Here is a 26,601-nt window from a genome sequence, read left to right as displayed (position 1 = left end):
CACTTTGTTTCACATGAAGTGCTTGATATACACGAGTCTGTCAGTTCCTGATGCAGTCCAGCTTACCGAGTATCAGTGTCTCTGTGTGGATGCAAAACGGCTCTATCCATAAGAGGGGTCATCCGTCTAGGAGACCCTGATCTTGCCAGCAGCATTGGGAAAAGTGGGTGTGGTTGGGTGTGTACATAGGCAGCAGGTAGAGTCCTACTGAGCGAGTTGTAATGTGGGAGCCCTGCGGTGGGGTAAGCTGCCGTGAGGAGTCCTGGATGCGCCAAGTGAGGGTCCAGTGCGGCATGGTGCATGGCCAGTAGACGACCCCGCTCGCTCTCCTCTCTCAGGAGGGTCAGGCGATGACGTTCCTCCAGCTGGCTCCTTTGCTCCAGGGCCATAGACTGCAGAAACGGATCTCGTGGGTAAGCAGGGTGCCCCATCATGGTGCGTTGCAGGTGGTCATTTCTTATTAAGAGGTCCTTGCCCAAAGAGTCTCTACGAGGAAGGTCTAAGCCCCGATAAACATTACGCATAGACTCCCAATGTTGAGGCGAGTAAGGAAGCCTTTCGGCTCCAGTTAATGGACTCATTCCAAGAAAAGGTGACATCAGCCTAGCCCTGTCGAGACCAGGGTGGCCAGCTGGGATTCCTATTGGCAAATGATGAGTAGAAAGAGGTGAAAGGTTTAAAGCAAGGGCTCTGGGACCCTGCCATGATTTTTCCAAGACCTTCTGGTGAGTTGTAGCCCCGTGGTCCTGGTCATCTCTCTTCTCCTCCTTGACCCTCACCTTGCTGTTCTTGGAATAGGGGGGTTCATACTCCACTCTAAGTTTCTTCTCAGCTGGCTCCCAGGGTTGGCTATCACTATTTGACCTCTTGAGATCCTCTCTCTGTTGTTTGGGTGATGAACTCTCCTTTACGGCTTGCTTGTCCTCAGCGGGCTGCTGCTCACTCTTGACATCCTCTTCTCTTTTGTCACTTTGGATCTCTTTAAGTTTCTGCTCCTCAGTTTCTCGGTTCGGTTGCGGGAGCTCCTGGGCTTGTGTTTTCTCTCTCACTCGCTCCTCTTCCTTGGAATCATCTGGAGAGGAGCCTATGAAGGACTCTGTTGATGGTTTGTTGTCAAGTGCGCTGTTTCTGATGGGGGACAAATGCCTTCCATTTGATTTCTCTTTTGGCTCCCTGCAATGATTGAAATAAAAGATTTGAGTTTTAAGCAAGAACTCCTGAACGAGGAGTTTCCAATCCTACTCCTGGAGGGCCAATGTCCTGCTGAGTTTAGTTCCAACATGCCTGTCTGGAAATTTCTGGTAATCATAAAGACCTTGATAAGATGGTTCAAGGCTGTTTTACTCATCTAGACAGTGGCCCTTCAGGTGCAGGATTGGACACCCCTGGTTTAGGCAGTTTTAGTGCCTGCTACAACGTTAAATTGCCCAGACACCAACATAGTGTCGGCCCACATCTGGTAGGATCTGGGCCGACACTATGTTGCTATCTGGGGGTTGAAAAATATTAAGGAGATCAAACAATTCGTTAGCATTCCCAGTGACAGCTTGGCTAGTGCAGAACTCCTTTAGAAGTATCCAATTTCTGAAATCTTTCCAGATCCAAGTTCACATGAAACATATATGGCCGCAACCAGTTTACCAACTTTTGAGGATGTTTGCAATAACTGAGCATCTATCATTGGTCAATTGGAATGCTAGCAGATACTGTACCTTCTTCCTCTTGGCATACTGGCAAAATATCTGGTACGTACCTTTCCTGATCATTTTTGTTGATTATGGAGTCTTTTTTAATCGCTGTTCTGTCTGGTACGGAGGGAGCTCTTTCAGGTTCAGATGGCCTTTGACATAGAGGGGGCGTAGGGAAGGATGAAGGTGTCTGGTGCAGTCTGTTCCAGGGCTCCAGTGGTCCACTTGAAGTTGGCACCGGTTTACCATCTTTAGTACCATGCGTTGCATTTGGTGCTATGAATGTCAGAGAGTAATTATTGTCAATCAGGGAAAGACTGATTTTTCACCTGCAGCAGTTGCAGGTCCTTTATTGTAAGGATAAATGAATGTCCTTACTTATTGATGGGTTTCCAAGCCCTCCAAAGGCAGATGAACTCAATGTACTTAGGCCTCCAAAGGTGAGTGGCTTATTAAGAGACTCTACACAATAAGATATACGTGGGGTTAGATTTTGAGCAGTAAAGTTGATCTGTTATGAATTCAATTCTCTAGGAAGTAAATTGTATCTTACCATGATGGGGGACTAGACTGTGGGGATTGTTTGGGGTGTGCGGTAAGGGTCCATAGGGTGAAACGGAAGGTTGTTTGGGACCTAATAAGACAGATGTAGATGTTACTCTATGAGCACAGTCCTGTTTCTGTCAGACATTGTCTTATAACTCTTTTAACATTAATGTTTTCTATTATTACAGGACACTGCTCACTGAGATCATGGGCATTCATTGATGTTATAGCTTTGTCCATTTGATCTAATACGGTTCCAGTGGTTTTGCTAAGACATGTTTCTGGGTTATCTTTTTACTTCCAAAATACCAGGAAGTAATGCTTCTAGTAATCATAAAGACTTTGATTAGCTAGTTCAGGTGTATTTAATAGGGTTAGATCTGAACTCTGGAGGACAGCGGCTTTCCAGGAGCAGGATTGGACACCCCTGCCCTAACCTTAACCCCTAAAATCAGTGGGAAGTAACTGGACTATAATATTGTACCTAGTGCCTATAATCTAATTGGTTGATAGGGATGTTGTTCCAGGATCAACAAAGATCAAAATTAGAGTCACTAGTGTGGATATGTTCCTAGTACCTGCATTAGAGAGGATGGTGGAGGGGCGGGGTAAATCACGTGGCTGCAATCCCATGAAGCTCGAGCCAGACGATCGATTAAAAAAATCAGGCTTAAACCCAAAGTCTAATTTATGTGGCTCAATCTGCATCTGCTTCTGTAAATCACAGGAATGGAAAAATGGTTATAGGTTAAATACGAGTTTAAAACTATATATATTGCTTATCTTGAAAATGAAAAATTATTTGATTTGAACATACCTTAATTTTTTGTTGATGATGGTAAACCTGCCATGCAATGTGGACATGCATTGCACACCACTTCCCAGATTTCTGAAGTAAATAAAAAAAACAATGTGAATAATGGGTAAAGCGTTTTGTTCCTGGTTTACAAGGTTAATACAAAGAGCTCAACAATCACATGCAAACCTTACCTTTGGTTTAGGACACATGGGGTCTAGAAGCTGGAAAATAAAAATACAATACATTATTCTTCTTATATTTCTTCACTGGTAGACAGTACAGCAGTAAATATTTAATGAGACACCTGAACATATCTGGCTCAGATTTTTGGTCCATTAGAGAAGCCATGCAAAGGATGATAAATTGAAACTTACTCTGGAGTCCCTCTGTAAAAGTTGGTGTGGAACTGATCCTGGTCTTGAGACCACATCTAGAGGGTTGGAAGCCTGCAGATACAAAAACGTTGTGAATACTGTGTCCATTTTTAATTCAATTATAAACATGATGATGAATCCATAGGATTCCCTGTTCTTCCTCAGCACACTTTATCTCGTATATAAGCAATATTTAAGTATCTAAGTGTAGCAAGACTGGAATCCAATTCTTTTTTTTACATATATTTTTATTTCTGGCCTTTGAAAACAGGCTTTGCAGATGTGGGGCTGAAAATAAACAGTTTGCAGAATCTCATCTGAAAGCCATAGAAAACCATGAGACTTTTCTTCTCTTGTTTTTTTCCCTTTCAGACAGCTAAGAGACAGAGTGGCAGGCAAACCTTGGGCTGAAAAGCTCCCTGGAGAGAGCTGAATGGTCCAGCAGGTGGAACCATAGGAGGTATTCCAGTCATTACTGACGGATACGACGGGACCAACTGTGGGGAAACGACAGAAAAATGTCATTAATGTCAGGAATCAAAAGTCTGTTCATGCCTATTCAGGAAATAAAAGCATTTCTTTTTATGGCTTTTAAATTAAAATCAAAATGTCCTATTTAAGTTATGCACATTCCTGAAATTATTATTAAAATTAATTAATTACACAATTTACTGGTATACATTTTTTTTTTTTGTAATCTTTAATCAAAATGTAATAATGTTGGAGCTAAAGGGAGTTTAACTTGTGGCTGATAATAAATAGCCGTAAAATTTCATAAAGACACATTATTAATGCTAAACTATGTAAACTTCTAGAATGAATCACTAAAAGGACCATGCCACTCAAATCACAGGCCATTTACTCTTTCCCTGCCAGAGATTTTTTTTAAAGGTTCCCAGCCACCACCAGTGCTTTTGATGTTTTTTTTACAAAAATGTAATGTACCCCAGAATACTTGGTTGTATGAATATCTGAATATGCATAAGAACAACAATGTGCATAAGCAATGTTTTTATCGCTTGTTTTTGCTCCTTTTTTGCCTGCGTTTTAATCCGGAGATTCTGTACTCTTTCAGAAGATCAGCGCCCCCTACCGTATAACAGTGAACACACGGAAAGCCGGAAAATTCGGTCAAACGCAGGGAAAGAGTTAAGTGCTCAGATATCTCGTCCAACTTACATTGTGTCTATGAAAGGTGTCCACTTTAGCGGGGTATTTGTCAAACTGCAAAAAAAAAGTTGGAAAAAGATATTTACCTTCATTTAGTAATTTTATACATTGCAATTGATAGAATTTCAGCTCAAATCATTTATTATGACCATAAGTGATGTATCAGTTTTTCTCCTCACTTGTCTGGCAGGGGTACGCACCAGTGGTGCTGATGGGCTGGGCATGATGGAATTGGGGAACGGAGTGAAGGTGTGCTGATGTGTGTGTTGGTGTGTGTGCTGGTGCTGGTGGAACTCCGTGCGCAGGTAGGCCTGGGAAGCTAGTCCTCCTCCTCGATCAACAGTCTGGGAGGCCAGGAACCGGGAGTTTAACTCCTGCCGCAGTAGGTCGTGATCTAGAAGGTGCGCAAGAGAAACAGTGAATATGTAAGAAAGATTTAAGTTCCATTTTGATGGTGCGGTCTGTCTGGGGCTGCTGTACCTGTGTAGGGACCTGTGGATGGTGCACTGGGCACTGGCAGAGCACTTCCTGTTAAGAGGGGAGAAGGAGGAGGCAGGGCTGTCGTTGGGGCAAACATGTTGAGGTGTTTGGAGAACGGGATGATTATAACGCTCCTCTTCAACTTGTGCTGATGCACTCAAAGTGCACGAGAGTATGTATAAACTGCTTTGGAAGCTGAAAGATGTTTTCCTTCAGTCTTTCTAGGGGTTCTTAAATATCTCCTTGTGGCATTCTTCCTGCTGTTTTCTGATCACGCATTTGTGGTATTAGCAACATCAGCAAGACCTGCAGGTCATAACATATCGAGTCAACACATTGGATAACGGGCCAGCCAAGATGAGCAAAATAATAACAGGAGAATCCATCAAGAACATCAAGAAATAATAATCAAGAAGCACAAGTAAACTGATTTTTACATTGCTTTTCCCAGTAACACACTATAGTTTCCAAGGGTCAAGTCAAAAGGGCCCACCACAAACACACTGTGATATTCTGGTTCCTAAACATGACTTGTGTACCTCCTTTAGTGTAAGTCACAACAAGTTTTTACCTGTTTTATCATTCGCATTTGAACAACAAAAATTCTAATATCTAAAAAAAAAAAAATATTATAATGATTTCTGAAGGATCATGTGACACTGAAGACTGGAGTAATGATGCTGAAAATTCAGCTTTACGCAGGAATAAATTACTTTTTAAAATATATTAAAAACAGTTATTTTTAATTGTAATATTATTTCACAATATTACTGTTTTTACTATATATTTTTTTAATCAAACAAATGCAGCCTTGGGAATGAAACTTACTGCCCCCAAACTTTTGAACAGGAGTGTATAAAGGGTGGCACAGTGCATTATGTAGCAGTAATTGTGTGAATGCAAAGATAACAGTGTACAATGAGGAGAGCAGGAATGCTTGTAAAATAAATAAATAAGGAGATAAGGATATCTCTATCTTTACAGCATTAGTCTTTTCACATGCTGTTATAGCACTGGTGACTTTGGTTTCACAGTGACATTTACTGGTCCCTCCCGGGGGTGGGGGTCGCTAATAGTGAATGCAAATGTGATGAAGGGGTGAAATCCCTTAGGGATTCGCCCATCTATACAACCTGCAATTACCTCCTTTTGAACAGCACTCATGCACATAAAGCAAAGCAGTAAATTTCTTTTGTGCCGAGCTGTCAATTTGGGCCTTTTCTCCAGTGCTGCTGTATCTATAGTGAAAGGTCTTTTGAGAGCCCCATAATGGATTGTTAGCTTCTCCAAGGGGTAGACCTCCTTTCGGGAACACCAGGGGTACACAGAGGAGGGAAACACAAGGAGCAACTTATTCGCCTGAGCTGAGCTCCAAATCCCTTGTGATGAGCTGTTTGTATTGAATAGGGTGACACACCCGCAGGGGTCATTTAAACGTTGGGAACAGTAAATGTGTGTGGAGAAACAAACTAAATGTAGACTGTTTGACATCTGAAAATATAAGGTGTTTAAAGGTGCTTCCAGAAAGCAATATTTCATATGCTCTTAAAATAAAGAAGGGAGTTTTTGCAGCGATGCAATAAAATAACCACATTGGCTTCCCCAAAGAACCTTGCAGATAAAAGTTCTTAAAGGGACAGTTCACTCAAAAATCATTAATTACTCACCCTCATGTCGTTCCAAAATTCATTCATTTTCAGAACACACATGAAGATCTTTTTTTGATGAAATCTGAGAGCTTTCTGTCCCTCTTTTGACAGCTATGCAACATAAGATGAACATAATTAATTTAGGCTTTTATTCACATATAAACATTAATCAACTCACACATCAGTTGTGGTAAACAGAAGCTCAAGAATGGTTCCTTGACGTGCAAGAACCAACGAGGTTCATTCTCGTCTGTTACGCTGCACGTTTGAGCTTCTGCAAGAACCAATGAGGTTTGTTCTCATGCGTCAAGCGAGAAGATTCGGTTGAGCTTCTGTTTATGTTCGCTGATCAATGTTTATATGTGAATTAAAGCCTAAATTCAATCTGCTCATCATAAAGTGATTGTGTCTTTTCAGAAAATTTGGACTCAATTCATATGGATTAGTTTTACGGTCAAAGTGGTAGTTGCGTAGCTGTCAATGGAGGGACAGAAAGCTCTCAGATTTCCTCAAAAAGATCTTCATTTGAATTACAAAGATGAACGAAAGTCTTTGGGGTGTGGAACGACCTGAGGGTGAGTAATTAACAACAGAATTAACATTTTTGGGTGAACAATCCCATTTAAAAATAACTATTTCAATAATCTAAATCTATAAAGAACCTTTTGTACAATGGAAATGTTCCCCGGATGTTAAGGGTTCTTCATTGAACCATCAATGCCAATAAGGAACCAAAGTGTAAAGGAGTGTAAAGTGCCAGACCAGCATGTCAATCCTAAATGAGATGAACGGGAGAAATGAGATGAAATGCTGGAGGAGACCATAAGTCTCCAGAGAGGAGAACAGACAGTCTCCATCTAGTCCGTAATGAGTTGTACAAGCCACATGGCACAGCTCAATAGCTGGACTGGCTACAGACTAATCAAGTAAAGCTAAATAATAAGCAAGCACAGGGAGTCCTTAATAGACCCTTGGATCATAATGGCGCTGGTGTTTAGATCTAATTTGCATCCAGTTAAATGAAAGAACAGCGTGTGCTGATGTACCCCTCCATTAAAACGAAGCAATAACGAGCGGTAAAAATAAATGAAAATATTTGGCTCGTGTATATATGGCTCGTTTCGATTAAACTGCTTGTTTTCAATTAGTGTCATGGCACGGTAATGCTCTATTTTGATGCAGGTCAGGAATTAAGCTAAGCCTCTTTTTGGAGCTGTCAGGCCACCAGCGAATTTGTCTTCCTGTGTCAGTTGGCAGCTCCCTTCCCCAAGCCATTTTTGTCATTCATCAAGCCCATTACTGGCCTAACCCTTCCAGGCATGCAGAAACGAATGGTCTAATCCCTTCATTCTCACAAAGACAAGATTAGCTGGAGGTTAAACACTCGTGTTCTTTAAATTTTGTCCTTGACAGGGTGCCAGGGGAAAGCTCTTAATCTCGTGAAGGAGCAATTGGAGGGAGCTTTGTGTGCATACAAAAGTAGACGAGCGCAGCTCAGGCGGAGCGCAGGTAAGCCCTCCTAAAAACTACACATGATCTTCGAATCATAAACCTGTTTACTGTAGCCGGTCCTCTGCGGTTTGCGCTCGCAGATGGCGGGAGACGTCTCATTAATCATCCGGTGGCATCGAGGGCCACGTGCGTTATTGCTAGGGCACAGTTGGCAAATGACTCAAACTGAGAAACAGTTGTTCTTGGGTGCTGACAGGTTCCCACATGGTTTTTAGCTCACTGTGAATGAAGCCCACTCAGCTAAGGTGCATCTGTTCGGCTGCACCTCTCTCTGACACTCATTTGTGCGAGCAACGACTATCTCAGAGAAGAACACACGGTTGGATTTCACCTGTGGGGAAATGAGCTGAAACATATACTCACTTCTGATACGTTCAGGATTAGTCAACTGAAAACAGCTAAAAAAGCTCCTACCTCTATGTTTCTGCACCCTAAGTCTGAGTCGTGCATGGATTTACAAGAAAATTGGCGTTCCAGGCAGTCCAGGCTGTAATCTGGCAGGTTTAGAGAGCTCTCTCTGGTGCAGTGTTCAGCAGGCGTTCAACAGCTCTTGAATAAGACACAGGGGAACAGTATCTCTCTGTATTCTCAACTTGCCAGTCTGTCTGCAGGATCACAGTCTGTGGTGTTGGGTATCACACAGACTAAGCGAACACTTCCTTTATGGCGCTGCTCTCTCTCTCTCTCTCTTTTCCAGTTAATACATCAAAGCAGTAAGCCAACTGGGTGGTATGCACAGGATTTTTATGCTTACTGTGATTTATATGGATCAAAACAGTAATATGTGCAGATCGTGGCTATGAAAGTGGGATTCTACACAGTTTTTTGTTACAATATTTTTATTTACCAAAGAAGGTATACGGAATTAACACTACTCGACTGCAGTTCACCATAACGCCAATTTATAGTTTCTTAAACACAATTCGATGTATTTTCGGTCCTTTTTAATTTTCTCCTAAGAAAGGATCTCAGTAATCTCAGAGTTGTGCTAGCTACATTAAAAATCATATTATTTTACAGGTAAAATAAAATTATGTATTTTTTTGACAAAGTGGAAGTCTAAATTTTTTATATAGAGAGACATTTACTTTTTCAGAAATGTTTCTTTTGCATTTGTAGTTTAATTCAGAGACAATGTTTATACTTGGATGAAACATTACCGAGATTACGTCTCATGACCTACAAAAGAGTTTTACTATGAAATAACTGGAATTATATATAATAATCTTATTTTCTTTTCAGTAAATATATCCACCCGTTCTGTGCATTTCTCTTTAAAGCTTTAAACCCACATAACTTGTTTTAAAAAGTGCAATTCCCCCTCTTAAACCTCATTTCATCAGTCATATACAGCATAAGAATCGAGCCGTATTTGAGCAAGTCATCTCTTGTTATCCCTTCACAAAGGATGATGTGAAAGGCCAGTTCAGGACACAAGCTAAGGACGTATAAATTGCTGTGAGCAAACCGACTGCATTCTCCCACAGTCAGTACAATAGGCAGCAATGCCCGGCATAGAGCGGTTTCATTATTCAGCGCTCAGGTTTCGTTCAGTCGGGGATTAGTGATGGGGATGTAGGCCGGCCGTGCACACAATGTCTCCTGAAGCCTGTGGGATGTGTTGTACCTCCCGCTTCCGAGAAACCGAGCCCCTGGAGCGCCAGTAAAATAATCAGCGGCGTGGAGAACGCTAGAGACTCAGATCCTCAGCTATAAAACAGACTTTTAAAGCGGCTTCACTGATGATAAAGGGCCTGTTGTGAGTCTTATCGCAGTGGTCAGTCACGTCTGTAACGTGTGTGAGAGCTGGGGAAAAGCGAGCGCTAAAGTTGGATAGTCAAAGTGTTTATTTGAGTTGTGTTGAAAGCTCCAAACAGTCAGCTGTCTGGCTGATCTCTCAGCAGCGCCGATTTCAGCTATACACTATCCCTGACGCTCGGGCCAGGCCCGGCTCGGGTTACCCAGCGAACAATGCCAACTCTGTTCTGACTGCCTATCTCACAGACTCCGTTGTACTAACATGTATATCTATGTCTGCAACGGACAGGGGATGAACAGATTATAGTATGGCCTTGAATAGTTTCGCTCCTACTTTGAAGGTGGCTACAGTGATCATGCCTGTGAAATGCATTCTGGGCCCTGTATAGCATATCATCTTAACACATCCTTAACAAGCATTGCAGGAACTTAAAAAACTCTCTATCCAGGCCAGTCACCGCACCTCGGCCAAAACTGAAGCAAAGACAGCTCTGTGAATAGCATTTGAGTTATTCCTGGCAGAAACATGTTACGGTTGTGAGTGTTGAGGGAAGCTGTCAACTTTTGACAGCCGAGTGTCGGGCGGACAGATTACACAACTCCTCAGCAAGCCTTCTCATATTAGCATTAACAACAAACAACCATAACAACAGAGTCAAACATAGGACAGTGCTTATACTGGAGATTCTTCTTTTAAAAATATACAATATTTAGAATATAAACTTGGCGTGGTAAGATTATGTAATGTTTTTGTCTCTTATGCTCACCGAGGATGCATTTTTTGGATCAAGAATACAGTAAAAACAGTAATATTATAAAATCTTATTACAATATTATATTTAATGCATTTTAAAAATGCTATTTTTCCTGTGATGGCAAAGCTGAATATTCAGCATCATTACACCAGTCTTCAGTGTCACATGATCCTGCAGAAATCATACTAATATGCCGATTTCTTCTTAAAAATGAATGTTGAAAACAGTTGTGCTGCCTAATATGTTTGTGGAAAGACTCTTTGAATAGAATGTTCAAAAGAGCCGCATTTATTTGAAAAATAAATCTTTTGCAACGATATAAATGTCTTTACTGCCATTTCTGATCAATTGAATGTGTCCTTGCCGAATAAATATATCAAGTAGTGTAATTTTTGAGTGTTGAGAAGTTGACAGAATTCTTCTTTTTTGAACTTCCCCATGCACATCTCTATCCGGGCAGCAGGATGACAGTTTGAAGACCAGAAATGTCATTCTTTTCAAGATTTATACTTCCTAGTTTTAGCATTTCCACAGATGCAATGCAAAAACAAAAAAAATATCATTACCGTTATGCTTTATTACCTCAAAATTGATCAAGTACAATATAAAAATGTCATACCGTCACACAGTATACCACACTTCAGGTGATAAATGTTTCCATTATGATTGAAAAACTGACCCTAACTAAAGAATCACATTTCACCAGACTTTGTGTTAACAGTCTGTCTATAATTGTCATCAGAACCCTGCTGTTGCGTCTAAATATACACAAATACAAAGGAAGCTGATTAGAAATATGATATGTGTCGTTCATTGAAGTGATGTCTAATTAAAAACTGAATTCCGAGAAGCATCTGGCAGAACACTGAGAAGAAAAAAAGACCCTGAAAGCTGTCTAATCCCCCTATGATTGAGACAAGCGTCCTTTAACTCAATTGCATTAAGATGGCTTAAGATTTAATAGGCTTCCAAAAACACTGCTGCACTATGTGCTCACATCCTTTCTGTTACCTTTGCAAGCCAATCGTGAAGCTAATTGCAGTCTAAAAATATCTTTCACAAAACAACACAAAACTCCGTTTGCACACATAGAGCACTGCCTCCTGTACATAGCCTACCAGCAGTCTGACCATCAGTCCGGTGAGACTCCAGCCCAGTGCTGGTGGCCAGACCTTGGCCCCTGCTGACAAATGTGCTAGACAGGAGCCTCCAGAGCACCCACTCTAACTTAAAGACGTAAATTCCATTATCTATTGCTGGTGACCCTATGAAAGTAATCTGGTTAAGTTCTTAAGTGCCTCTGATTTGATTTCAGCACGCTTAAGTAGCAAAAACTGCATGAAGTAAATGGTGATGAGTGATATAGAGAGAACCAATTGTGGTTTTCATGAATGCTTCATGACTGAAATGTGTAAGTGTGCCAATAAAAATAAATGCAAGGACTGTCTTGTTAAATAAATCAGCAAGGCTAAAGTGTTTTTGGGCGGTTTGGCTGTGGAGAGTCCAATCCTCTATCCAATTAAGTGGAAGATTACCAGCACGTACTTGGCCTGAACGTACCCACCTCCTAAGAAGTTATCGAGAGGCTAATTGGCTCTAATGGTATTGTGTTTTACATCCTTGTACTCAATCCAGGGGATTTCTCATCATGCCATCTGCCCAATGCAAGTATAACATGTCTTTTATATCTTTTGTTACGCAATCCATCATATTACGGAACGGAAAATACATGATGTTGTGAACCTGGGAAAAAAGCCATGCACCCGTCAAATGTCCAAAGCAATAAAATGAGAATATATAAGTTTAATATCTAAAGATTGTTTATATCTTTTTGTGCTGAGGTTTGTTTTTTATAACACCATGTATCGCAGCATGTGATCTAAATGAATGCACCAGGAGTTCATCTACATAAGTCAGCTGATTTATTGCCAATAAAAAAGAGCTAAACACAATTCTATTATTACTGAGAAGTCGACGTAATTATACAAATGCCCACTAGAGGTTCCCAGAGGATTCTGTCTCATTGGAGTAGGAACTGATGTGATGGCACTATCATTAGATAATTGAGTCTATCTATCAAAGCTATCAAGAGGTGTTAGATATAGACTAATGGTTGCTAATGAATTATCATCCAGCGAGGCAAATAAAGACAACACTAAGGCATAATGTGCATGTTATAAAATGTGACCAATGGAATTCGAAGAGGTTTACATACCTTCATTTGGAGGAGGGAATGTCTCTGTTTGTCAGAGCAACCTGCAATATTAATAAGTTTTAGTAAAAATGATCCATAAAGCAACACATATTTTAACCACAAGAGGACACTGTTTTGCCACTGCAAAACATGACAAGCTCCTTCACTGTTTAAAAGACCCAATGCTTTCAAAGGGAACACACTACAAATAATAATTCTTTCCAACAGGAAACATAGACAATGATACAATGAAATCAAAATATTATTTTTTTTAACCAAGTTTGATTCTTATTTAAGAATTGTTGTAGTGAGCTATCCATTTCTCTCTAGGCAGTTATCATCTTTTCTGTAATATCTAAATGCACAACAATAAGCACAACCAACCCAAATCCATCAAATCTCAAGACCATAACATTTTATTAGATTTTCCAGAGGCACTTACCCAAAATACCAATGAAAAGATGAGACAAGGAGGGCGATGAGCTCTCTGGTCCTTCTCAGTGTAATCCAAAATACTGCCAAAAATGTTTTTCAACTATCCAATGCTTTTCAGAATACAGTAAGAGTGTTAAAAAGTTGCTCTGTTGCATGAATACATGAAAAAGATAGGTCCTTCCAAAATCTAGGAGCTCTGAGAAAGTGTTCGTTTCTACACTTTGAATATCAGAGAACGTATGATGTTGAATCCTGAACCAATCCTTTCCAGGGACTGAATCTGTATCCGGTAAAATCCTCCAAACAGAGTAAACATTAGGCTTTGGGTTCCTTCACCACCAACAGATTAAACGCAAATCCACCCGAAACAGGTTTGTGATCATCCAGGAGATCCTTTCCAGAGCGTGTCCGGCTCAAGAATGCCCTCTCAGTAGCGAACCGTGCATTCCTGTGATCCCTCCCTCCGCGGACACTCCCACCGCCTCCCACACCTCCCTCCTCAGCCCTGACAGCAGCACCCCAGCGGAAGAACAATTACAACACTCTCCTCCTCTCTGCTCAACACGTACCTATAGACAGTCTAGTGATTATGGCCATCCTCTTAATTACAGGCCCAGAATAACCAGAGGGGACAGGCGACGGGTCAAGAATGCTGATGAGACGGTTCCACCTCGCACCGAAATGAGACTTCGCTCTCATTGGGTGACGGCGTCGACTCCAATTAAAGCTGCTGTGCTGGTATGCCACCGCGCTTCTTTGTTGGGTGAGAGAAGGATAATATGATTAAATGCAGTGGTTGCGTTTGTACCCGTCACAGCTTATTATAAACACGTCAAATAAATGTGAATGTCATGCACACGGTGTTGTGGAATTCTTAGAGAGATCAACCAATCGCAGAGCTCCTCATCAGACAGAGGGCTGTAAATGTCAGCGGGAAAAGGGCATGGCGAGATGATAAATCACAAGACGGGGTATTATCACAACAGATATATCACATAATTTATTAGAACCGTCAACACCCCCGTGGGAGGAGGCAGATGAAAGCTCCCTGCACTCTTCCGTTGCTAATGCGGTGTCCTCTCTGAACCGGGGATGGGCTCTCTGGGGGAGATAGCACAAGACTTCAAAGTCCATGGCCTGCCAAGACCGCGGGGAGGTCTCATTCAGTTGCTGCCCCTGACGGCCCTGAGGGAGTTTCTAATTGCATTTCACAGGCCCTGAACAAAACAAGGCCTTGTTCAAGCTGAAGTTGGTCCTCCTGCTGGGACGTAGCTGTGATTTGCGACTCCTCAGCGGGACGTGGATCTTCAGCGTGCCAGCGCCGCTGAGAAAAACAGTTTCAGCTTCCTTCTTCTGACTGCACGCACTGGGACGCCGATTGGCAGATGAATATGCGAGTGGCCTCGACACCTTCCTTCTCCCCTCGGAGGGTGTTCGATCTGTGGGACTGGAGGCAGATGTGTGGGCTCAAGTTGAAAAATTAATACAGACCTACAAGAGAGACTCTAAATCGTATGCAGGCCATCAAATATCATCAAACAGAAGAAGATTAGGGGTTTTTCTTTTCATAATTTATAAGCTCCAAATAACAGCCAATGTACTTTCAACTGGGTCTAGCTGAGCCTGATGTTATTGCTGTATTTTATTATCCTGACAATGGGGATTTGATATATCAGCAATAATATCAGTCCTTGTGCATTTTGTTTAAATCAGACATGCAACATGCATTTGACATTAAGAACCAGGACATTACATTTCAGTGTTTGCATGAAAGCAAAGCTATATGGCATATTTTGATATTTTGAGAAGTCACATACATCTACTGCTCTATAATTACTAGAAATGAGTTTTTAAATCAGACAGTATTTATCTAACACTAATGCTAATTCTTATTCATACTTCTGAAGAAAATCAAAGTCAAAACAAACCCAAACTGCAACCTCTGTAACTCTAACCTAACAATATTTTATAAGCATTATTTATTTTAACACAAACAGATTCATTTATAATATCGATTTTTATTTATCACATGCGAGTTAAATGCAGATGTCCAAAAAAGACTCGTGGAAACTGCAGTTTATTCAGACACTAATTTTAACTACTGTACAATATATTTTCCAATTCTAGTGCTAATAGTTAGGACTGGTAATTTGATCCATATCTGAGTATTTAACAGCTTTTTTGATTTTGTGACCAAACAATAACAGCATTAATAACATTAATTTCCCCCAAACTGAACTTTGTTCAGAATGTGGATTTAAATCACTGCATTATTTTTCATAATCTTCTGTCATAATCTCATTAATACAAAAGTGAAATGATCTGACCAATATTTTAACAGTGCCATCCCAGCACCAAAAACCATAATCATATATTTCCAGCGCACAGCGTGTACGACTAACACAAAATAGTAAATCACTGCTAAATTGTATCATCATCATCATCATCAAAGGCAGAAAATCTGAGTCAGATGTGATTACTGAAAATGAGCTGTGGAACGAGGGCTTTTATTAACTCCGTGCTCATTCTAATAAGTCCATTTATAATCATTTTGTGTAATTATGACAAAGAATCAGTTTATGATAGCGCATATACATCTGTCCCAGCTTTAGCCATACCCGAAGGCCCTGAAAAACAACGATATCGAATGAAGAATGAGCACATGGAAGTTTTTCCTTCTGTCTTCTTTTAAACATCGAAAGATTCTTGCAGACTCTCCTCAAAGGCAAAGTCATTAGTGCAGACTTGGCCTGATTGTTTTCACTGATTTTCTGTCTGAAGGAGGAGTAAATTGATGCCTTGGCCCTTCAGCTTCAGTCTGGCTATTAATTTCAAAGAGCAGGTTTGGCCTGATGGCCCTTTGAGAGAAAGCTGATTTAACTAGATCATTTTTAATGGGGATGGATTCCTCCATACTTGCCCTTTGGAATTGCTTCTGTCCTCCATAACCACTGGTCTGTAATGGCAAGCTCCTTCTGAGACTATTACTAAGGGCCAATTGGCCTTGAAATGAAATACATAATCTTAATGTACTGGAAGATGTGCGATCCGTTCGCTTGTGGAATGGAATGACTCAGGACTGCAGGAGTTTTTAGTCCATAAAGAGAAATGCTGGAAGAAACCGCCTATTCCACGCTGTCAGATCAAGGTAGCCTTCGCGAGCAGGCGTACGCAAACTCGCATGACAGCCGCTGCTATTTCCAGGGAGAGATAATCAAAGGCATTTGACTTGTGAGAGCCATGGCGAAATACCAATATTCTTGGATTTCAAAGAGCGTCTAACTACTGAATAGGGTTCCCATACGCCCTTTCATTGGGATGACACAATGTTGCATCTGCTCGGCAAGGGATAAATTAAGCATGTGAAAGTTTTAGTGAAATCCCCATTTTCCAGTTAATCAAATCTCCCCTAATCAAATTAGGAGCTGTAATTCCCCAGGATGCGTGTGACAAAAGTGTATTATTCCTGCCTTTGGGGCAGCAAAAGAGAAATCAGCGTGAGGCCATTCCCCTCTGCTTCAGTGGCCCTGAATTGAATTGCTCTTCCGACTGACCCGAGCGCAAGAGGCAGGGTCGAGGTAAACTTTGGCAGTGTTTGAGTTCCCAGCTCATTAAAGGGCTGCCTCTGAGGCCACCTCCAGAGACTGTTGAGCCATTCATTAATGAGGCACTTGTGTAATTTTCCCTGGACATCTGTGACGAACAGGCTCTCTTCCCAATGCCGCACAAAAAACACCTCAGACAATAAAGCTCACATTGACGGCTTAGGGAAACAGCCAACATCCACAGTTACTCGTAGTTACTTGTCACGAGCGTGCATATAAAATCATCTTCAATCTTATGAAACTGCAGCGATCACCTGCGAGCAATACACAAGGACTTATTTTCCACTGAATGAGAAAGTCTTGAGATTTGATTGAAGATCTTTAGCAGAGCTGGCACATACAGGGAGCACAGAAAGTGCCCTTTTATACTCGCTAAGCAGGGCGGTAAATAGGCCCATGGAGCATTCAGATGCCACTTATGAAGTGCTCATAACCGATGTGTACCTCACGGCTTTGCACAACAGCTTCCTTCCAAACCAATTCATATGGCAGCTAATGAATATGCCACTTTAGACTTCATGAATTGTTCCTTTCCGTTCACTGCCCCCAGTGTTAACACCTCTTTATACGATTCTTAACACCTACTGCACTGCCTCTCAAGGTCACTCTGGCTGAACGGAGAGCTGGAGAATGCCGCACAAAACCTGAGAGGCTCAATTCCTATTCATTTGTCACATTTGCATGCATGCCTCTATACTCAATCACACAAAGGCCACGGTAGCTTAGCCATTGCCCCCTACCAATTACAAATGAGTCCATTAAGCTGTCTGCATTGGGCCCAGCCTCTTCATGGTAATGGCTTGTGAGATTTCCATCATAATCGTCGGGCTCCCACTGCAGTCATGAGTGCAGATGGAGGAGGAGAGTGGGTAAAGAGCTATCAAACGGGGCAGAGTGCATTCTTTCAGCTTTGTTTACACGCAGGCCAACTCAAAAGCCAGTGCTTTCTTTAGGAGAAAAGAGCCTTTAAAGATTATTACAAAATTCTTGTGCGATTTAGGGCGCTGCATGTGCAAAACCAGTGGCCTTGATACTGATAAACTGATAATTATTTTCATATTATGGTTGATTGATAACCAATAAATACCATTCAAATTCTAAACTATTTTGTCTAAATACATGAAAAATAACACTAAAATCAATCATTTTAAATGCTTCAAGTGAATTTAGGCATCACAGCAATATAATGTGCAGTATGAATAATGGATATTAATTTTTGATAAAGATTACATTTAACAGGGTTAATAAATTATTAGTGTTTTTAAAGATCACCTTTAAGTGAGACTATATGGCAAAAGTAATCGAAATGTAAACAGGCAAAATGTGCAAATAAATCCAATATCGACCAATTAGATATGTTTAAAAATCTCAAATATTTGAGGACTAGTGCTACTGCTAATTCAGTACAACCTCAATAATATTATCTTGAATAACAATTATTATAATGTTTCAGATCTAACTTACAGTTTCAATGTCAATACCACAACAAAACCTACTCCAGATTATCCTCATTAGTCATAAATAACCAAATCATTCTTTATCATTTTTATGTACTTTTTTTAGATTGTTTTTTTTTTCTGTCAAAATCAGGACATTGTAGAAATGTGAGGAACACTAAAGCAGATGGGATGTTTTTTGTGGTGTCAAATAATTGTCCTCTTTGGATCCAAAATGAAATGGCAGGGGGTGATTTACGCACCTTCTCTATTAGCAGTCTTGGAAGAATAATGTGAACAGCTTTTATTACATGCTGGTTGTTACTCTGACACATAATTAACAAAGTCTGTTAACGTCTGAAGGGAAATAACAACTAATTTAGACCAGACAATCAATCCCATAAACATGCATTTATCAAGCTCATTTGTGAAGCCTGACCTAGTTCTTTCAAGTCAAATAACAGGACAACTCTATAAAAGTCTATTCATAAGTGAAGGTAAATCACAGCTCATGAAAAATCTCAGTATATTTAAAAGTACTCATGACCCTCACATTTCATTACATGATTTCATATAAATATTAGCAAGCTGGACATATCCAGCTGCCTGTGAGTTTTTACAAGTTTACTAGAAGTTGTTAGACGATTTGTTGTAATAAGGAACAACACGCAAGCAAGTCATGGCTTATAAATGTTGTTTTGTACCCCATTGACTTTCATTGCAAAAACTGCTAAAACATTCTTCAAAATATCTTATTTTGTGTTACACAATTTTTTTTTGGTTGGAATGACATACGGGTGAGTAAATTTTGACAGAATGTTCATTTCTGGCAAAGCTATCCCTTTAAAAGTCAACAGTTCCCGATAACTGATGTTTGTCAACCTTAAGGTCTACAGCTTGTGAACCTGCAACATTATTTACAAGAGTTACAACCATTGCAATGCGACCCCTCACTACAAAGTTAAAAACCTATCGCTCCGCTTGCACTATATTTCAGAGAACCGTAGACTCTCCTCAACCGTTACATGGTGAGAGTGATTGCAGCAGATCACCTTGAGGACATCTAGCCCTAATGTAGTACCTCAGTAGTGGAAGACCATGAAGAAAGATGATAGGACTTCAGTGGTATTAATCACCACGACAGTGAGAGGCTCAGCCCCCGGCCGCCAAGGGCTCAGGATAAGCTCGTAAAAATTGCACAGCCCTCCACAGGGCGCTCATGTCTTACTTGTTTATGGCAGCGAGTCCCAGAGGACGTGGCAGTGATGTGCTAGCCTCTAAACCCACGCCGTCAGGAATGATGTATGACCATCATTACCAGAAAATATCACTTCAGCCGACCCATGATCTTGCTCCGCTAAGGGTCATATTATCCATGAAGAACAAATTACGCTCCCCTCCGCACATTTAAATTACTAGGGGGAAAAAAATGCTTGTACGGAGATGGTGATATGTCATCGGTGACAATGCCCCCCAGTGTAACGCAGATAAAAACCCACCTGAGAAATCATCATCCTACAGGATGCTAAAGTTCACTTGCGTTTGTTGTCATGTAGAAGCAAATATACAGGAAAGGTTGTGCACTTTAATTTCCCCCATTTGAGCAATTAGCATATTTACACAACATTGACAGTCATGAAATGGCATTTTCAGATTTAGCCGTTTATCACTTCGTTTTTTTTCAATCCGCTTGATGTTTGTATCCGTAACGGTGGTTATATTCATCTATATGTCCTTTAATATCATCACCTTCAAAGAGCTTTGCTAACTGTGCTTTAAGCTATTTCAAATCCCTTTTGGCTGATTTCAGGTTTAGATATATAAATTACATTTCTTAAACTTTCATCCAAAGCAACCAAGGGGATACATTTTTATCAGTGCTTGCATTTCCTGAACATTTCCTGGAACCCCTGACCTTGGCATTGCTAGCAACATGCTCTGCCAGTTGAACTACAGGAACACTACTGTAAATCCTGAATATAAAAATACTTCACAAACTCTTGAAGATTTTCCAAATCTTTGACAGATCGTTATATTTATTGAGAATTGCTTTACTCATTGGTGCTATGCTTCTTTGAAAAACTTGCCTGCTCTCACATTTCCTTTTATCTTAAATGGCAATACAACTTTCTAATTTATCCAATTCAAAGAAGAATCTTATAGGGTTTTCACACTTTACTTAAACCCAGTTTATCCTACGGGGCTGTTGATTTTTTGCGATTTTAAATAAATAAATATAAAGATTTATATAAAAATCTTTAGATAAAAAATCCAAGATAAAAAAACCCAAAACAAAACAGTAGTTCAAATTCAAACTTTTCTACTTGTCTTAAAGCAACACCAAATATTATTTTGAACCTTAAAATAATGTTTCCAAAATCGTTTCAGTTCATCAACCCGTAACAGGGTGAACGGCACTTCTGCATTCACTTTGCGGCCCTCTATCGGCTATAACCACACTATGCAAGTTTGCCAGATCGGGTAACGGATCTGTAGTTCGAATGAGACACAAGAAACTACAAATTTGACTTGCTTTACGGCAAGCGTTACAATAGCCGATTTTGTTTTTCTTAGTTTCTGATGTCGCAATACATCATACTTTCATAAAATCATGCAACATACTCTACCTTGTCTGTGGACCTTTAAGAAAAATCAAAGAACAAACTGATGCGACATCATTTCGAACAAAATGAGGCCAAACCAAAGTTTGTTTGTAGGCTGTTTTATTTTTCATTTTTGAATACTATTTTAAGCAATCTATTGTATAAAGTGCTAAATAAATAACCATGATCTGACTTGACTGGAGAGCCAAATTGCAGATCTCATCCAAACATATCCACTTTGCTATGATCAGATGCTTTCTTAACTTAACAATCAATAAATTTTTTACCACTATCATTTTTGTTGTGTATTTATTTTGTTGTTTAGAGGAAAGCACACACATATGTTTACATAGTCCTATTCATCTAAATGCCGCTTCATCTTTTTTTATCCCTAAGCGAAGAAAAGAAGAACTTTGCCGTGAGTATATCAGGGCCTTTAACTTTATAGTCCAAAAAGTCAATTTAGAAAAACCTTGATAGTATAAATCAATATGTAATATGAGGAAGCACAATGCTAAAGCCATATGTAAACATATGTAGCATTCGTCCAATCAATGACATACACATTGCAATAAGAATAAGCAAATAAGAATTTTAACCCAGGGTTAGTGTGAAACGTCAGCGTATAAACACCCGGATTAATTGTTAACCTAGGGTAAAACATGAGCAGTGTGAAATGTGAAGCAAGGATTCGGTTCACCCGGAGTTTAGAATGACCCTGTCACATGTCTGTCCTGTCTTGTTATGCACATGGGTGTTTTGTTATTTTGGGGCCATGTGCTCTTGTCATTGTCTGGTCCCTCCCCCTTGTTATCTGATTATTGGTTTAGTTGTCCCACCTGTCCTGCTCGTTACCCTCCTTGTTTGCCTCCCTATTTAGTCTTCCTGTGTTTGCTGTCCTGTGCTGGTTCGTTGTACATGTTACGTGTGTCTGTGCCTGTCCTGCCCGTGTTGGAGTTAGTTCTGATTTCCTTTGTTGGTTTGTTTGTTTTATGTTTTATCTTTTATTAAAATCTCTGCAATTGAATCCACGTCTCTCGTCTCCCACTCGTGACTGAACGAACCAGCCAAATGTGGATTCAGCGGAGTGAACTTTCTCCTGCTGAGAGGGAGAATGGGATTTCCTTGGCGAAGTATTTCTCCATGTGTGCCCAAAGGAATTTGGAGGAAAATTCCTCGTCACTGGATCCGTCCAGCGTTGGGACGTCATCGGTGGTTTCGGCCAGCCTCGAGTCTTCAGGCATCCGTCGGGGAGGACGGAGGAGGAGGAGGAGATCTGCGCTGGCCCAGTCAGAGACCGTGTGCGTCCCGTCTGCCCAGTCAGAGACCGTGCGCGTCCCGTCTGCCCAGTCAGAGACCGTGCGCGTCCCGTCTGCCCAGTCAGAGACCGTGCGCGTCCCGTCTGCCCAGTCAGCGACCGTGCGCGTCCCGTCTGCCCAGTCAGAGACCGTGCACGTTCCGCCTGCCCAGTCAGAGACCGTTCGCGTCCCGTCTGCCCAGTTTGAGACAGATCTAGAGATGACCATTTGTGGGGCCGCCCAGGCAATGATGGACCATTTGGAGCGTCTGGCTCGGATCCTAGACATGCCAGTGTCTGCTGTTCCTGAGTCGGAGCCAGTGTCTGCTGTTCCTGAGTCGGAGCCAGTGTCTGCTGTTCCTGAGTCGGAGCCAGTGTCTGCTGTTCCTGAGTCGGAGCCAGTGTCTGCTGTTCCTGAGTCGGAGCCAGTGTCTGCTGTTCCTGAGTCGGAGCCAGTGTCTGCTGTTCCTGAGTCGGAGCCAGTGTCTGCTGTTCCTGAGTCGGAGCCAGTGTCTGCTGTTCCTGAGTCGGAGCCAGTGTCTGCTGTTCCTGAGTCGGAGCCAGTGTCTGCTGTTCCTGAGTCGGAGCCAGTGTCTGCTGTTCCTGAGTCGGAGCCAGTGTCTGCTGTTCCTGAGTCGGAGCCAGTGTCTGCTGTTCCTGAGTCGGAGCCAGTGTCTGCTGTTCCTGAGTCGGAGCCAGTGTCTGCTGTTCCTGAGTCGGAGCCAGTGTCTGCTGTTCCTGAGTCGGAGCCAGTGTCTGCTGTTCCTGAGTCGGAGCCAGTGTCTGCTGTTCCTGAGTCGGAGCCAGTGTCTGCTGTTCCTGAGTCGGAGCCAGTGTCTGCTGTTCCTGAGTCGGAGCCAGTGTCTGCTGTTCCTGAGTCGGAGCCAGTGTCTGCGGTTCCTGAGTCGGAGCCAGTGTCTGCTGTTCCGATTTCGGTGGTCCGGAGACGGAGGAGGAGAAGGAGAGGAACCTCTTCATCGGGTCGTCTGGTGGGTTCTAACCCAGAGACCAGCCCGGAGGCAACTGCCATCCATGCCGCGCCGCCCGAGCTGCTCGCCCTGCCGGCCCCGCCCGAGCTGCTCGCCCTGCCGGCCCCGCCCGAGCTGCTCGCCCTGCCGGCCCCGCCCGAGCTGCTCGCCCTGCCGGCCCCGCCCGAGCTGCTCGCCCTGCCGGCCCCGCCCGAGCTGCTCGCCCTGCCGGCCCCGCCCGAGCTGCTCGCCCTGCCGGCCCCGCCCGAGCTGCTCGCCCTGCCGGCCCCGCCCGAGCTGCTCGCCCTGCCGGCCCCGCCCGAGCTGCTCGCCCTGCCGGCCCCGCCCGAGCTGCTCGCCCTGCCGGCCCCGCCCGAGCTGCTCGCCCTGCCGGCCCCGCCCGAGCTGTTCGCCCTGCCGGGACCGTCCCAGTTGCTCGCCCTGGTTCCTGAGCCAGTTCCTGAGCCGGTGGTGCCTGTTGCAGTTCCTGAGCCGGTGGTGCCTGTTGCAGTTCCTGAGCCGGTGGTGCCTGTTGCAGTTCCTGAGCCGGTGGTGCCTGTTGCAGTTCCTGAGCCGGTGGTGCCTGTTGCAGTTCCTGAGCCGGTGGTGCCTGTTGCAGTTCCTGAGCCGGTGGTGCCTGTTGCAGTTCCTGAGCCGGTGGTGCCTGTTGCAGTTCCTGAGCCGGTGGTGCCTGTTGCAGTTCCTGAGCCGGTGGTGCCTGTTGCAGTTCCTGAGCCGGTGGTGCCTGTTGCAGGTCCTGAGCCGGTGGTGCCTGTTGCAGGTCCTGAGCCGGTGTCCTTTGCTGTTCCTGAGCCGGTTGCTGTTGTTGTTCCTGAGCCGGTGGTGTCTGTTCCAGTTCCTGAGCCGGTGGTGTCTGTTGCTGTTCCTGAGCCGGTGTCTTTTGCTGTTCCTGAGCCGGTTGCTGTTGTTTTTCCTGAGCCGGTGGTGTCTGTTGCTGTTGCAGTTCCTGAGCCGGTGGTGTCTGTGACCGTTCCTGAGCAAGGGTCTATTCCTGTTCCGCTTTGGTCTTCACCGCCATGGCTGCCCGAGTGGTCGTCTTCACCCTGTTCGTCTCCGCCCTGGCCGCCAGATGGACTGTCAACTCCGCCCTGGCCGCCAGATGGACTGTCGTCTTCGCCCTGGCCGCCCGAGGGGTCTTCACCGCCCTGGCCGCCCGAGGGGTCTTCACCGCCCTGGCCGCCCGAGGGGTCTTCACCGCCCTGGCCGCCCGAGGGGTCTTCACCGCCCTGGCCGCCCGAGGGGTCTTCACCGCCCTGGCCGCCCGAGGGATCCTCACCGCCCTGGCCGCCCGATGAACTGTCCGCTTCGCCCTGGCCGCCCGATGAACTGTCCGCTTCACCTGTCCCTTCCGTCCCGCCCTGGTCTGTCCCTCCCGTCCCGCCCTGGTCTGTCCCTCCCGTCCCGCCCTGGTCTGTCCCTCCCGTCCCGCCCTGGTCTGTCCCTCCCGTCCCGCCCTGGTCTTATGGAGCGTCTGGTAGCCGCTCCGTAGGGAGGGGGTAATGTCACATGTCTGTCCTGTCTTGTTATGCACATGGGTGTTTTGTTATTTTGGGGCCATGTGCTCTTGTCATTGTCTGGTCCCTCCCCCTTGTTATCTGATTATTGGTTTAGTTGTCCCACCTGTCCTGCTCGTTACCCTCCTTGTTTGCCTCCCTATTTAGTCTTCCTGTGTTTGCTGTCCTGTGCTGGTTCGTTGTACATGTTACGTGTGTCTGTGCCTGTCCTGCCCGTGTTGGAGTTAGTTCTGATTTCCTTTGTTGGTTTGTTTGTTTTATGTTTTATCTTTTATTAAAATCTCTGCAATTGAATCCACGTCTCTCGTCTCCCACTCGTGACAGACCCATGGTGTGAAAAGCCCTATGATTTAATATTTTTGGACAAAATGCTCTTGAATAGCAATATCTAGCCATGAATGTAATCTGATGCATATTTAAGATTTCAGCACCAATAATGGAGTGTCAGTGGAACAGAATAAGAAACTGGTTTAGTTTGAACATACAAAGATTTATTTTATTTTATTTGCTGTAACTTTAAACTCTGATGTAAATGTTTTAACAGAATTACTAGGAGGAGGGAGGAAAATTGATTTTTTCAAGTATATATCAATAAATATATACTTGAAAAAAAAAACAGAATTACTATTCATATATTTCTTATATTATATTTATTATAGCATTGGATAATATGGTTTATTAACTTGAATGACCTTTTGTTTCAGTGCAGATCCCATGTAATGCAACAGAATGGACAATTAAGGGTACAGTGGAATGGTCATTCTCTGTTTTCTCTTTGCCTTGGAAAATGAATCCCCTGATAATTTATAACCGAGGAGAAACAAGCAGCTGATGAATAGTATCCATTATCATGCATCATTTACTGTAATAACAGGCTGCTATTTCCATACAAGAAATGACAAAAATCCTCCATAAATTAGTTTCGAATTTCGCCTGTGGATGTTGGGAAGAGAATAAAGGAGCTTGTGAGTTCTACCACCCAATATCAATTTCAAGGTCCATTTACTTCCTCATCCCTGATCCCTGCCACGCTGAACAGACGGAGACCCCTGAGTGGGCGCATATGGCAGAAGGCTGGGAGTCCACTGGAGCTGGTAATGATGGCAGCGGTGGACTGGTCCATCACCGTGCCAGCACTGGGGCTCCATTGGCGCAGAGTAATTGACAGCCATGAGCTTCCCTACAGAGCTCAAACACACCGCCTGCTCTCTGGCACACACTCCCTAATTCACACACGCAGTCTTGGCTGCTGGCTCAGCAGGGGCAGGCCATCCAATTTACAGCTCTGTCCAGCACTGCCCCGGGAGCCATCTCCAGCCTGCCCAGCCGGCCCAACAGAGACTAATGAAGGGCTCTTCCAGCACCTCATACATTATGGAGAGAGCAGAGACAGATCAGGAAAACATTGCCAACGCACTTTGCTTTTCTGAACGGAAAGAATCAATTGGGTTGTTGTGGGTAACTGCTCCCCTGCTATGACATCGCTCTCCATTACATGCACAGGAAAACGTGCAGGTGATGGAGAGAGAGAGAGAGAGAGATAGATAGATAGAGATAGAGAGAGAGAGAGAGAGAGAGAGAGAGAGATAGATAGAGATAGAGAGAGAGAGTGAGCGCAAACGACATATTATTTCTGGCTCTCGTTTACTTAAGTTCCATGTGTAGCGGTTCAAATTTTCTGCACCGCATGAAATACCACTTAAAGCTTTTGCTTCCACTTACCAGCTCAGAAAGCAAGATGATGCGTCATCTTTCCAGGTCACAGTGTGAAACGACCCCTCCAAGAACCATGTTTTG

The 26,601-nt window shown here is 43.1% G+C and overlaps 1 protein-coding gene across 7 annotated transcripts; it reads right to left on the bottom strand.

Annotated features, from left to right (window-relative positions):
• Positions 1–15: 15 nt before the first annotated feature.
• On the bottom strand, positions 16–26,601 carry auts2b (activator of transcription and developmental regulator AUTS2 b). 7 transcript variants are annotated; one of them, XM_079610623.1, is made up of 14 exons: positions 26,527–26,601; positions 12,947–12,987; positions 5,058–5,363; positions 4,757–4,971; positions 4,587–4,631; positions 3,809–3,904; positions 3,408–3,479; positions 3,225–3,254; positions 3,052–3,123; positions 2,813–2,948; positions 2,242–2,322; positions 2,067–2,150; positions 1,754–1,964; positions 16–1,173 (listed from the first exon to the last, which is right to left on the bottom strand). In XM_079610623.1, exons 3-14 carry the CDS (start codon positions 5,152–5,154, stop codon positions 63–65), a joined length of 2,250 nt encoding a protein of 749 aa, XP_079466749.1. In that variant the 5' UTR covers positions 5,155–5,363; positions 12,947–12,987; positions 26,527–26,601; the 3' UTR covers positions 16–62. The 7 variants fall into 7 exon arrangements, with proteins under 7 accessions (XP_079466749.1, XP_079466748.1, XP_079466751.1 ...); XM_079610622.1 differs by lacking the exon at positions 26,527–26,601 and adding an exon at positions 13,368–13,931; XM_079610625.1 differs by lacking the exon at positions 26,527–26,601 and adding an exon at positions 13,368–13,905 and having other exon boundaries at positions 4,778–4,971.

This window comes from Phoxinus phoxinus (assembly GCF_949152265.1).
Source record: "Phoxinus phoxinus genome assembly, chromosome: 4".
In the NCBI taxonomy this organism is placed as follows: Eukaryota; Metazoa; Chordata; class Actinopteri; order Cypriniformes; family Leuciscidae; genus Phoxinus; species Phoxinus phoxinus.
This window is presented reverse-complemented; position numbering and strand designations above follow the sequence as displayed.